The sequence below is a fragment of the Panthera uncia genome, assembly GCF_023721935.1.
Source record: "Panthera uncia isolate 11264 chromosome C1 unlocalized genomic scaffold, Puncia_PCG_1.0 HiC_scaffold_3, whole genome shotgun sequence".
In the NCBI taxonomy this organism is placed as follows: Eukaryota; Metazoa; Chordata; class Mammalia; order Carnivora; family Felidae; genus Panthera; species Panthera uncia.
In genome coordinates this window covers 9,205,410-9,219,456 of record NW_026057584.1, presented here as the reverse complement: position 1 = coordinate 9,219,456, position 14,047 = coordinate 9,205,410, and the positions used below count along the sequence as shown (strand labels likewise).

At 37.0% G+C, this 14,047-nt stretch overlaps 1 protein-coding gene across 6 annotated transcripts in view; it reads left to right on the top strand.

The window, feature by feature from the left end:
- The window catches only part of SP100 (SP100 nuclear antigen), a 97,665-nt gene continuing 83,618 nt past the window's right edge, over window positions 1-14,047 (top strand). For 4 of the 6 annotated variants that reach the window (XM_049614745.1, XM_049614743.1, XM_049614744.1 and 1 more), the window contains exon 1: window positions 5-117. In XM_049614745.1, the coding sequence (XP_049470702.1) occupies window positions 92-117 (26 nt within the window). In that variant the 5' untranslated portion in view covers window positions 5-91. Of the gene's footprint in view, window positions 118-14,047 lie in introns of all 6 variants that reach the window. The other 2 variants (XM_049614746.1, XM_049614748.1) reach the window with 2 other exon arrangements.

The following is a 14,047-nucleotide window of genomic DNA, read 5'->3' as shown; positions in this document are numbered from 1 at the left end:
CCTGACCCAGGCCACCCCAACTGGAGGGTTCGGAGGCCACACTTGAGGCCCAGGCGGGGCCCAGGCGGGGCCCAGAGTGGAAAGATGGCTGATGGGGGGCAGCGACCTCAGCACCAGGTTAGTCTTCATCTCCCTCCCTTTGAACCTCTCTCTCTGGCCATGGCCTGTTTGCTCCGGTGTCCTTCTAAAGACACTAACCTAAATCTCTACTTTACCTAGTTTCCAAGAAAGCTCACTAGCAACGTAAATAAAGTAGAGGACTAGGCAATGAGGAAATCAGGTTTTCATCTGCACACATGACTTTCCTGTTTTGTCATGCTGCTCAGACAGAGGCCCGTCTGAAGTCCCAGGGTTTTAGGACAGGGATTTGTTTTTTGTTCATGACCTCTGAACTTTCTCGTTTCCCTCAGGCGTCCCCTACTTTCACGAGCCATTTCAAAGAAGGCAGTTGAGAAAACATAAAGTTCAGGGGAAACATCTGACAGGTTCAAACACTGGGTGCTATGGTCTCACACCTGTCCTGTGAACAGGCTTCTGTCAGCGCCTGCGCCATTCCTGTCTCTGGCTGGGGGGGTTTCTTCCTCATCATCATGACCAAAGGAAGTAAAAGGGAAGAGAAAGGCCCAGACCGCCAAAGAGTAGTGCAGGCTCAGTATTTTTGTCTTTACTTTGATTTTCTGTTCTGGAATGGGTTATGCCTCGGACAAACAAACAAAAAGAAAAAGAAAAAGGCGGTGAGGAGGGAGGTAGAAATCCTATCTTACTCTCTAGCATTGCGTCAGAAATGATATTACTTAATATTTTTAGTTAATGTATTGTTTAATACAAAAGGAATACATTATACATTCTTGTTCATAAAATTTTACACCAAATGAAGGTATGTAGAGGGAAAAATTCCTGTTTACTGCCTACCCCAATGCAGCTTCTAATCTGTGTCCTATTAAGTGTTTCAGGCACAGCCTTTCAGATCGTTTTCTACGTATTTCCATGTATAGCTTATTTTCCTATATACGCACTCTGTGCTTTGTGTTTTTAATAAATGGGATTATATTGTATATGCTGTTTTGCATTTTTCATTTTCTCTTATTTTAAGAGTGAAGATCCTAGAGATCACCTTAATAATCATATAGATCTACTTCATTCTTTTTTAAAAATGTTTTTTTTTTTTTAATTTATTTTTGAGACAGAAAGAGAGAGAGCATGAGCAGGGGAGGGGCAGAGAGAGAGGGAGACACAGAATCCGAAGCAGGCTCCAGGCTCTGAGCTGTCAGCACAGGGCTCGAACTCCTGGACTGTGAGATCATGACCTGAGCTGAAGTCGGATGCCCAACCGACTGAGCCACCCAGGTGCTCCATACTTCATTCTTTTTAAGAGCTATTTTAATAGCTATTGCTATCCCATAGAATCGATATGCCATAATTTTTAAATCCTCCCCCACTCCCCATTGATGGACAATTTAGGTCAGATTTGATTGTTCACTTTACCAACAAGCTATGATAAGAATAATCTATTTCCTTATATTTTTGCACGCTTATGAGTATCTGTCTTGTGTCAACAACCCAAAACGTGGAATCGTGGAGGCAGAGGTTACTAATATTTACTTGTCTATAGATCCTGCCAAATTGCCTTTCTAAGTAGCTGACCCGATATGTTATCTTAACAATATCAAATGAGATAAACCATCTCCCCATGCCCAACCTTTGCAAAGGTGCTGGATAAGGAGCTGCACCTTCTTTTAATGTGCATTTTCCCAATTACAGGGGGAGGTTGGACAGTTTTTCATGTTTATTGGCCATCTGCCTCTTTTGTGAATTGCTGCTTTATTTATGGCCGATGTTATTCAGTTGACATGACTGTCCTTTCTTTGATGAAAAGGGAGAATTTGCTAAATATTCTGAAAGATATATACTCTCCTTGTCTTTGAACTCTGTTTATGGTGACTTTATCTTGTTAAAGCTGACAATGTACAATATAGACTTATTATAGTATTGATTTTATGAGCTAGATGCACCCTCGTTGTTATAAATAATTAAAGTGAACCAAAAATTACTGATGAATTCCACTCTTTAACCACAGTTCTTGTGTTCATAAGACGGCAGATTCAACTCTATCTTCATTGCACAGGAAGTTTCTTCTCTCACATCTCCAAAACGTTTCCTTTTTCAATTTGGGGGCAAAGTGATTCTTCCACTGAAGCAATGCTAGCCTTCACAGCTTTTATCTGCCCCCTAAATTTTCACCTCTTTCACTTTTTAACTTTCTGCTCAGAATGGTGGTCTCAAACTTTTCTTCCACAACAATTATTTTTTAAGTAGCTTTTTCATTTCTTGTTATTTCTATTTTTTGTAAAGTTGGTTGTGTTTTTTTTTGGAGGGGGGACAGATGAGGGATCTGAATTTGTCTCTAGATCTCTGCAGACTCCACTGTAAGCTACATTTTGTTTTTTAGATATATATATATATATATATACACACACACACACACACACACACACACACACACACACACACCCCATCCCATCTTCAGGCTCTTGCTTGATCGATTGAGGCTTTTGGATGATTGTAAGTGCTTTGGGGATTTTTTCTCCATCCCCTGGGTTGTTCTTCCAGGTTGATTCTGTCAGCAGTTTGGTTTCAGTGCTGTTTTTACTTGCTTTCTCCCAGGCCTGTGATGGTTTTATAGCCTATGTCACTCGTGATGGACCCCCCCCCCCCCGCCCCGCAACCTCCGCTATACACAGACTTGATCTGGGTGAATGTTTCTTCCCCCCAAATGTCTCATCTTATCTGAGACTGAATTGCTTCCCATCTGATCTACGGTTGAAAGGCTCTAATTTGATTCTTATCAAAATTTTTTTTTTCCTGAGGAAACTTTTATGAGTTACACTATCCTTTTCCCCTGCTGATCTGCCAACACCACTGTCTTCACTACTCAGTGGTCTTGTATGCAGGGCCCATTTCAAGGGCTCTCTCTTCCAGCATTGGCCTGCACGAGCCTTTTCTTACTCCCCACGCACCACGTTGTCATTGTGACCACGACTTCAGATGAACTTTTGATATCTGTGGCAGTAAATCTTCTTACCTTCCTTTCTTCCAAAGTGGCTTGGCCCTTTGCGTCTCCAAATTGGCTTGTCAATATCTTGCCAGGAATTCATTTAGATCGCGTTGAATCTATAGATCAGTTTGCAGAGGATTGATACCTTTACAATATTGTGTCTTCTATCTCATTACTGTGGTATATGCGTATTACTAATTGAACTAGATTTTCTAATAAAAATTATATTTCTCTCTATAGAGGTCTTATACTTCTGCTAGATTTATTCATAGATACTTGATATCTTTATATCAAATCTACATAATTTAAAATAGGCTGTCTAGCTGCTTGTAACAAAGATACAAAAATAAATGAAAACTTTGCCAAACTCTTTTGAATTCTAATGACATATATATATATATGTGTGTGTGTGTGTGTGTGTGTGTGTATATGTGGTTTTACATAATGTAAACACAATGACAGTTCTGCTTCTTCTGATCTAATCCTTCTACGTATTACTCCTTTTTCTTGCCTTACTGTGTGTGCTAGGTACTTTGTACATGACAAATACAAGTACTGATGGTAATGATTCCATCTTGACCCTAATTTCAAAGGGAAAGTTTTTATCACTGCACAGTTATGGATGATGTTTGCTGTAGGTTTCTTTTATGGAAAGACTTTATAAAATACTTAGATTAGAGATGTTTTATATTGGCATCTGATATTTTCAACATAGGAGGTGTTTGTAGCCCTGTTTTCTGTTGTTTCTGCTGGTTCTCACAATTTTTTTAAATAAACTTTTAATTTTGGCATAATTTTATGCTTACAGAAAAGTCGCAAAGGCAGTACAGAAGTTTCCGTATTCTGCACACCCAGGCTTATTTCCTGCGACATTATCCTCTTACGTGACTCTGGTTACGTTTTTCAAAAATGAAAAACCAATATTGGTAACGTCAGCGTGAATTAAACCCCGGACTTGTTTTCAGTTTCAACAGATTTTCCATCAACGCACATATTCTGTTTTTAGGATCCAGTCCAGGGCTCCACATTTAATCTAGCCAGCCTGTCACTTATTCCATCTGGTCTGTGACAAGTTCTCAGTCTCGCTTTGTTTTTCATGATCTTAATAGTTTGAAGAGTACTACTGGTCAGGCATTTTGTAGGCTGTTTTTTTTTTCTTTTTGTTTTGTTTTTGTTCTTATTTGGTTAGTTATTTTAGTTTTCTGGGTTTGGGGCGTTTTTTTAGTTCTTTGTTTATTTTTATTTTTTGTAGACCATTTAGAAAAATTTTTTTAACGTTTATTTATTTTTGAGACAGAGAGAGACAGAGCATGAACGGGGGAGGGTCAAAGAGAGAGAGACACAGAATCTGAAACAGGCTCCAGGCTCCGAGCTGTCAGCACAGAGCCTGATGCGGGGCTCGAACTCACAGACTGCGAGATCATGACCTGAGCCTAAGTCGGCCGCTTAACTGACTGAGCCACCCAGGTGCCCCATCTTGTAGACCATTTTTAAATTTTTGTTCATCTTTATGTTTTTCTCATGATTAGACTGAGGTTGAGGGTTTTTTGAGAGAATACCACAGAAGTGAAGTGCCCTTCTCATCACATCATATCTGGGGATATAGCCAACCTGACTTACCACCAGGGAAGTTGACCTTGATTATTTAATTAGGGTGGCATTTGCCAGGCTCCTCCATTGTAAAGTTACCATTTTCCCCTTTCCACAAAGGGATAAATTTTCTTCTGATTACAAAGATCATTTTGCTGGGTGTTTTTGTGTATTAGCATTGTATTGGGGAAATTATTTGTAGGTAAATCAAGGACTGCAATGAAGGTTTGGAAAGGGTTTCTGTTTGCCAAACCCAGGTGTCTCTGAAAACTCTTGAACATGGGTCAGCGTCTGAGAGCACCTGGGTGAAGCCAGGTGGTTCTCTGGGAGTGCCATTATTCCAGGCTACAGCTGCCCCCTTCACGGAATTCTCACTGGGAAGATGTGGTGGTGGTAGCTGGGACTCCCGCTGGACCCTCCATCTTTTTGTTTGTTTGTTTGTTTTTGAGACAGAGAAACAGAGAGTGAGCGGGGAAGAGCAGAGAGAGAGGCAGAGACAGAGAATCCCAAGCAGGCTCCACATTGTCAGCTCAGAGCCTGTTGCGGGGCTTGAACTCGTGAGCTGTGAGATCATGATCAAAGCCAAAACCAAGAATCTTACGCTTAACCCACTGAGCCATCCAGGCACCCCTGGACCCTCCATCTTGTATGGACTCTAGACTTCATTTCTGTCCCTCTCTCCCCTTAAAGCTGTCAGACCTGAGGTTCTGATTCTCTAGGATCAGCAAATGCCCCTAAGTCAAAAGTGGCTCTCTGCTTGCCTGCCTCTCTGGTGTCTTCTTTCACTTTACTTCCTCCTGGTGAAGCCTCACCATACATAGTTTCATGTCTTCAGTAACATTCTTAGATGCTTTTCTCAACTTTTACGGTCTTTCCAACAGAAATCTGTATGGCTTGTGTGAGTTGGGGAAGATTGGAGTTTTTGAATCCTGCACCACACCAGGAACTTCCAGTCATTGATTGATTGGTTGATTAACTGGCAGTTTTCAAAGTTTATTGCTTGACGTTTGGTTGTGACTCACGAAGTTTTTCTCTGAATGCTTTTAAGATTTTTCTCTTAGAATGTATACTGTAATGAGTCTAGATTCGTTAAAAATTTTTTTTTAAATTTTTTGTTTTTGTTTTGCGTTTATCCTTTTGGGGTTTCCAGACCTTGAGTTTGTGAGTTGATGTCTTTTGGTTTTTGTTAATTGGGGTTTGTTTTTTGTTTTAATCAAAGGATAGTTGACATACAATGTTATATTAGTTTCAGGTGTACAACAGAGTGATTCAACATGTGTATACATTATGAAATGATCACCACAGTAAGTTTAGTTACCATCTGTCACCAAACAAAATTATTATAATATTACTGGCTCTATTCCCTGTGCTGTACTTTACATCCCTTGATTTACTTATTTTATAACTGGAAGTTTGTACCTCTTAATCCCCTTCACCTGTTTTGCCCATTCCCTTACTTACCTCCTCTCTGGCAGTCATCATTTTGTTCCCTGTATGTATGAGTCTGTTTCTGTTTTGTTTTGTTTATTCATTTATTTTTTAGATTCCACACATAAATGAAATCATTTAGTATTTGTCTTTCTCTGACTTGTTTTACTTAACATAATACCTTCTAAGTCACCCGCCATTGCAAATGACAAGATTTCCTTCTTTTTTTATGGCTGAGTAATATTACACACACACACACACACACACGCACGCACACCACATGTTCCTTAATCATTCATCTATTGATGGAAACAGGTTGCTTCTCTATCTTGGCGATCATAAACAGTACTTCAATGAACCTAGGGTGCATGTATCTTTTTGAATTACTGTTTTCATTTTGTTCAGATAAATACCCAGAAGTAGACTGCTGGATCATATGGTATGTCTATTTTTAATTTTTTGAGGAACCTCCATACTGTTTTTACATAATGGCTGCACCGGTTTGCATTCCCACCAACAGGGTACAAGTTTTTTTTTTTTTTTCTCCACATCCTTGCCAACACTTGTTATTTGTCTTTTTGATTCCAGCCATTCTGACAGATGTGAGGTGATATCCCATTGTAGTTTGGATTTGCTCTTCCTTAATGATGAGTGACGTTGAGCATCTTTTCCTATGTCTGTTTGCTGTCTTTATGTCCTCTTCGAAAAAATGTCCATTCAGGTCCTCTGTCCATTTTTTTAATTGGATTGTTGGGGCTTTTTTGATGTTGAGTTGTAAGAGTTCTTTATGTGTTTTGGATACTAACCCCTTATGGAATATATCATTTGCAAATATCTTCTCCCCTTTAGTAGGCTGACTATTTATTTTGTTAATGGTGTCTTTCACTGTGCAAAACCTTTTTAGTTTGATGTAGTCCCAGCTGTTTAGTTTTGCTTTTGTTGCCCTTGCCTAAAGAGATCCAAAAAAATACATTGCTAAGAGTTTACTACCTATGTCCAAGAGGTTACTACCTATGTTTTCTTTCAGGAGTCTTATGGTTTTAGGTCTTACATTTAGGTCTTAAAGCCATTTTGGGTTTATTTTTGTGTATGGTGTAAGATAGCAATCCAGTGTCATTCTTTTGCACGTAGCTGTCCAGTTTTCCCAGCACCATTTATTGAAGAGACTGTCTTTTCCCCTTATCCTTGCCTCCTTTGTCATAGTTTACTTAACTGTATAAGTGTGGGTTTATTTTCAAGCTCTCTATTCTGTTCCATCAATTTTTGTGTCTATTTTTGTGCCAGTACCATAATGTTTTGATTATCATAGCTTTGTAGTATATCATGAAATCTGGGATTGTGATGCCTTCAGCTTTGTTTTTCCTTCTCAAGATTTCTCTAGATACGTGGGATCCTTTGTGGTTCCATACAAATTTTTGGGTTATTTGTTCTAGTTCTGTGAAAAAAATGTTGTTGGTATTTTAATAAAAATTACATTGAATCTGTATATTGCTTTGGGTAGCATGGAAATTTTAACATTAATTCTTCCAATCCATGACCATAGTATATTTATTTGTGTCATCATCAATTTCTTTCATCAATATCTTATAGTTTTCAGAGTACTGTTCTTTCACCTCCTTGGTTAAGTTTATTCCTGAGTATTTTACTATTTTTGATGCAATTGTATATGGGGTTGTTTTCTTAATTTCTCTTTCTGTTAGTTCATTATTAGTGTAGAGAAAATGCAACAGATTTCTGTATATTAATTTTGTATCCTGAAAATTTACTGAATGTATTTATTAGATTTAATAGTGTTTTTGGTGGTTTTTAGTTTTTTTTCACATATAGTATCATGTCATCTGCAAACAGTGAGTGTTTTATATCTTCTTTACTGATTTGGATGCCTTTTATTTCTTTTTCTTGTCTGATTGCTATAGCTAGGACTTCCAGTACTGTGTTGAATACAAGTGGCAAGATGGAGGGCATCCTTGTCCTGTTCATGATCTTAGAGGAAACACTTTTAACTTTTCCCTATTGGGCATGATGTTAGCTGTGGGTCATTTATGCCCTTTATTATGCTGAGATGTGTTCACTCTAAACCTACTTTGTTGAGAATTTTTATCATAAATGGATGTTGAGTTTTGTCTAATACTTTTTCTGCATCTGTTGACATGATCATATAACCTGTATCCTTTATTTTATTAATGTGTGTATCATGTAGATCAATTTCCTGATATTGAACCACCCTTGTATCCTTGGAATAAATTCCACTTGAACATGGTGTATTATCTTTTAATGTATTGTTGAATTTGGTTTGCTAATTATTGAGGATTTTCATTTACTTTGTATTTATCTGGCATTTATAGAAGAAATATAGTAGTCTATTGATGATTTGGGGTGATTTGAAATTAAAAAAAATATATTGAAATGGTTTGTTTAATATGGACATTTTCTGTTTTGTGAAGGATTGCTGGAAATTGTCCATAAAACTGTTTGAAACTGATATTTGTTACTGTTTTTATTTTTTGAGAGAGAGAGAGTGAGCAGGGGAGGGGCCGAGGGAGAAGGAGAGAGGGAGAATCTTAAGCAGACTCCACACCCAGAGCAAAGCCTGACATAGGACTCTGTTCACAACTGTGGGATCATGATCTGAGCAGAAATCAAGAGTCAGATACTTAACTGAATGAGCCATCCAGGTGCCTCTGAAACGGATATTTGTGTGTGTAGGTGTGGGGAGAAGGCAGGGATAGGGTAGGTCTCAAAGTACATTATACATTTATTCTATCACTTTTAATTCTATTTAGTTCTCATGTTGACTGTCAGTTTTGATGATTCATATTGTCCTAAAAAGTAAGCTTTTTTTTCTAGGTTGTCATATTTATTGGTAGAAAATTATACAAGGATTTCTTTTGTAAAGTTTTAATATACAGGGATTTCTTTTGTAAAGTTTTAATATATAAAGATTTCTTTTGTAAAGTTTTAATCTTTTCCTTAACTGCAGACACATCCTTTTCCTCATTCCTAGCATTGTTCATTTATGTCTTTTCTTTTGGTCTCTCTCTCTTTTTTTTAATGTTTATTTATATTTGAGAGAGAGAGAGAGAGAGTGAGTCAGGGAGGGGCAAAGAGAGGGAGACACAGAATCTGAAGCAGGCTCCAGGCTCTGAGCTGTCAGCATAGGTCCCAAAGTGGGGCTTGAATTCACCAACTGTGAGGTCATGACCTGAGCTGAGGTCAGTCGCTTAACCGAGTGAGCCACCCAGCCACCCGTCTTTCATTCTCTTGATCAAATTTTCCATTTTGTTGTTCTCTTCAAGGAATCATCTTTTGGTTGTATTGATCCATTACTCTTATTTTTTTTGTTTGAGATTTAATTAAATTCTGCTTTTCTTTATTTTCATTTTTTTTTTCTTTCCTCATTTTTGTCTTCAATTTCCTTGGGGGGTGGAATTTCCTTGATCTCTTTTCTTAATACTTTGATTTAAAACTTAGTTTATTGGGGCGCCTGGGTGGCTCAGTCGGTTGGGTGTCTGACTTCAGGTCATGATCTCACGGTTCGTGGGTTCGTGACTCCGAGCCCCATGTCGGGCTCTGTTCTGACAGCTCAGAGCCTGGAGCCTGCTTTGGATTCTGTGTCTCCCTCTCTCTCTCTGTCCCTCCTCCGCTCACACTCTGTCTCTCTCTCTCAAAAATAAATCAACATTTAAAAAAATTTAAAACTTAGTTTACTTTTCAGTGTCTCTTGTTTTCTAAAAAAATGTTTCTTAGGCCATGAATGTTTATCTCTTTGCTACTTTGGGTATATCGGTGGTTCTTATATGTTTGTGGCTTTATATGTTTTCATTAGAATTTATTTCTTACTCATCTGTAATTTCTATCCTGATTTTCTCTTTCAACTAAGGACTGTTTGGAAAGAGTTTTAAAATCTTCCCAGTGGATAATATTGAAGGAGTTCCTTTGTCCTGGTTGTTTGTTCTGATCTATGACATGTGTTTAGAAAATGTGTTCCTTAAGATTGTTTTCCATTTCAGAATCTGTTGTTATTTTTCTTGTGGCCTAATGCATGTGATTTTGCAGGTTTTTCATGTTTGAAGGGTAATATAATGTAGTGATTAATATTGTGCTATCTAAGGCCAGCCAGGATGGAGGGTAGGAGCTGAGGGAGTAGGTAGGAAATTTGGGGAGAGGTGTTCCAAACCCTAGCTCTGGCACTACATAGCTGTACAACATGTCCCCTCAATATTTTAAAGATATTTTCATACACATAATGACTTTTACCATGAAGTCTGGTGAAGTGTATATTTTATGAGTATGAAATAACCTTCTACATTCTTTGTAATGCTTTTCAACCTAACTTCCATTTGCTTTTGATTTTAGTTTTGCTACAGAGCACTCTTTACTTTGTGTTTGTTTAATGTGTCTTTTCCAATCCCTTTATTTCCAGTGTTCTTGAGCCATTTTATTTTTTCTATGTCCCTTATAAATAGAATACAGCGTACACAAAAATTAACTCAAATGGATTAAAGACTTGAATGTAAGACCTGAAACCAGAAAATTCCTAGAAGAAAACATAGGTGATAAGCTCCTTGACATTGGTCTTGGTGTTGAATTTTTGCATTTGATTCAAAAGCAAAGGCAACAAAAGCAAAAATAAACAAATGGGATACATTAAATTAAAAAGCTTCTGCACAGCAAAAGAAACCATCAATCAACAATGAAAAGGCAGCCTACTGAATGGGAGAAAATATTTGCAAATCATATGTTCACTAAGGAGTTAATGTATAAGATATATAAAGAACTCAAACAACTCAATAGCAAAAACCCAAGTCTGATTTAAAAATGGGCAAAGGCTCTAAATAGACAGGTTTTTTTTTCAAAAAAGAAATAAAAATGACCAATGGACTTATGAAAATATGCCCAACATTACTAATCAGCAGAGAAATGCAAATCCAAACCCAATGAGATATCACCTCACACCTGTCAGAACGGCTATTGCCAAAAAGACAAGAAATAACAAGTGTTGGTGAGGATGTGGAGAAAAGGAAACTTCATGAACAATTAATCAGAATATAAATTAGTACAGCCAGTGTGGAAAACAGTATGGATGTTCCTCAAAAAATGAAAAATAGAGCTATCATATATACGACCCATCAATTCTACTTCTGGGTATTTATCTGAAGAAAACAAAAATGCTAATTTGAAAAGATATATTCAATCCTATGTTCATTGCAACATTATATATGATATAACTACTCTCTATATAATACGACACAATGGAATACTCCTCAGGTATAAAAAAGAAGAAAATCTTGGCACTTGTAACAATGTGGCTGGACCTTGAGGGTATTATGCTCAGTGAAATAAGTCAGAAAAAGACAAATACCATATGATTTCACTTATATGTAGAATCTAAAAAACAAAGAAACAACAAAAACCCTTCATAAGTACAGAGAACAGATCTGTGGTTATTTAGAGAGGATGGGGGTGGGGGTGGACAAAATGGGTGAGGGGACCAATTGCATGGTGATGAGTGGTAATGAAGCTTATTGTGGTGACTTTGTAGTGTATACAAATATCAAATTATTATGTTGTATACCTGAATATAATATCATATGCCAATTTTAGATCAATAAAAAATATATATAGCTGAATTTTATTTCCTATCCAATCTATATATTCTCATATTTTGTGTCACTTTATTCCATTAACATTTATTTTGATCACTAGTATATTTATATTTATTCTTACTCTCTTAGTTATTAATATTTACAAGAATTTCTTCTGGTTCTCTCACCTTCTTTCTTACCTGCTTTTGAATTGGTGGCATTTCCTTTGCTCCATATTTCCCCCCGATACATTGGAAGTATTGCCTTTTTTGTTGTTGTTGAAATTTAATTTTTAATAAACATACTTAGGCTTCTATTATTCTCCCAATGCCTGGAGTTATTTAGTACCTTTTTTTAAGCTAAAAACTGGAACTCGATTTTCTTTTCCTCATCCCTCTTCCTATGCCCTCCGTGAAATTTTTGAGTCTGAAAATGTCTTCATTTTACTTTGATACGTGAATGAATGTTTGTGTACGTTTAAAATTAAAGTTCACTTAAGTTTTGGTCATTTTTCTTCACTGTCTTCCTGAATTCGGTGTTGCATGGGAAAATTCCAACTTCCATCCAATTTTCATTTCTTGTAGGTAAGTCGCTTTTACTTTCTGTAACCATTATGGTTTGTTTGTCATCCTTGATGTTCTAGATTTCACCATAATACATCTAGGTATGTGTTTTAAATATTCATTCTCTGTACTTGATGAGCCTTTTTAATATAAAGTTCTACCTTTCTCTGACTGATTCATTTCATTTGGCATAATACTCTAGCTCCATCCATGTCATTGCAAATGGCAAGATTTCATTCTTTTTTATGACTAATATTCTATTGTATATATAAACCACCTCTTCCTTATCCATTCATCAGTTGATGGACATTTGGGGTTCTATCCATAGTTTTGCTATTGTTGATAATGCACAGAGAAAGACAAATATATGATTTTACTCATATGTGGAATTTTAGAAACAAAACAAACAAACATGGGCGGAGTAACTGGTGGTTACCAGAGAGGAAGTGGGCAGGGGGATTGGTTAAATATGAGGTGGGGATTGGGAAGGGCACTTGTTTTGACGATTACCAGGTATTGTATGTAAGTGTTGAATAACAAAATTCTATACCTGAAACTAATGTATGTTAACTAACTGGAATTTAAATAATAACTTAAAAAAGGAGTTCTAGCTTTCATTCTGAAATTCCCCTCCCCTCTCTTTTTATTTGATTTTGTGTCCTCATTCTTTCTCCTCTCCTTTTAAAATTCCCACTGGCAGAATGTCAAAACATCAGATTTTGCAGTATATCTTATTTTTTTCACACTTGCCAGATCTTCTTTTTTCTTACATTCCAGGAAAAAAATACACCTAATTAACTTTTCTTCAACTGAGTCTATTCAGCTATTAATATGCCTACCTTTATTTTTTAAAGCAGTTTTAATGAGGTATAATTTACATACTATAAAATTCACCTGTTTAAGTGTACAACTTAATTACTTTTAGCAAATTTATAGAGTTCTGCAGCCATCAGCACAATCCAAATTTAGAGCATTTCATTACCTCACAAAGTTTGCAGTTTTTTTGTCATTTGTAGTCAGTCCCTGTTCCTATCCCCCAGCCCCAGGTCACTACTAATCTACTTTCTGTCTCTGTAGATTTCCTTTTTCTGGATATTTCATATAGATGGAATCATACAGTAGGTGGTCTTGCACATCTGGCTTCTACTGAGCATATTTTTAAAAAATGTTTTTTATGTTTATTTATTTTTGACACACAAAGAGAGACAGAGCATGAGCAGGGGAGGGGCAGAGAGAGAGGGAGACACAGAATCCGAAGCAGGCTCCAGGCTCTGAGCTGTCAGCACAGAGCCTGACGCGGGGCTCGAACTCACAGACTGCGAGCTCATGACCTGAGCCGAAGTCGGACGCTCAACCGACTGAGCCACCCAGGCGCCCTGTACTGAGCATAATATTTTGAAGTTCATTCATGTTGTAGCATGATTAGTATTTCATTCTTTGTTATTGCTGAGTAATACATACTGGATGGATCTACCACATTTTATTTATCCATTTACCTGTTAATGGACAATTGGAATGTTTCCATTTTTTGACTATTATGGAAATGCTGCCATGAATATTTGCATATTTGTGTGAACATGTTTTCATTTCTAGGTTGATATCTAGGAGGGGAATTATTGGGTCATATGGTAACATTATGCTTTCCCACGAGCAGTGTATAAGGGTTCCCATTTTTCCACAATCTTGCTAATTATGTCTTTGATTATAGCCAAGTCAGTAAGTATGCACTGGTATCTCATTTTGGTTTTAATTTGCTTTTCCCCTAATGACTAATGATGTTGGATATCTTGTTATATATATATAACTATATATATATAATATATATA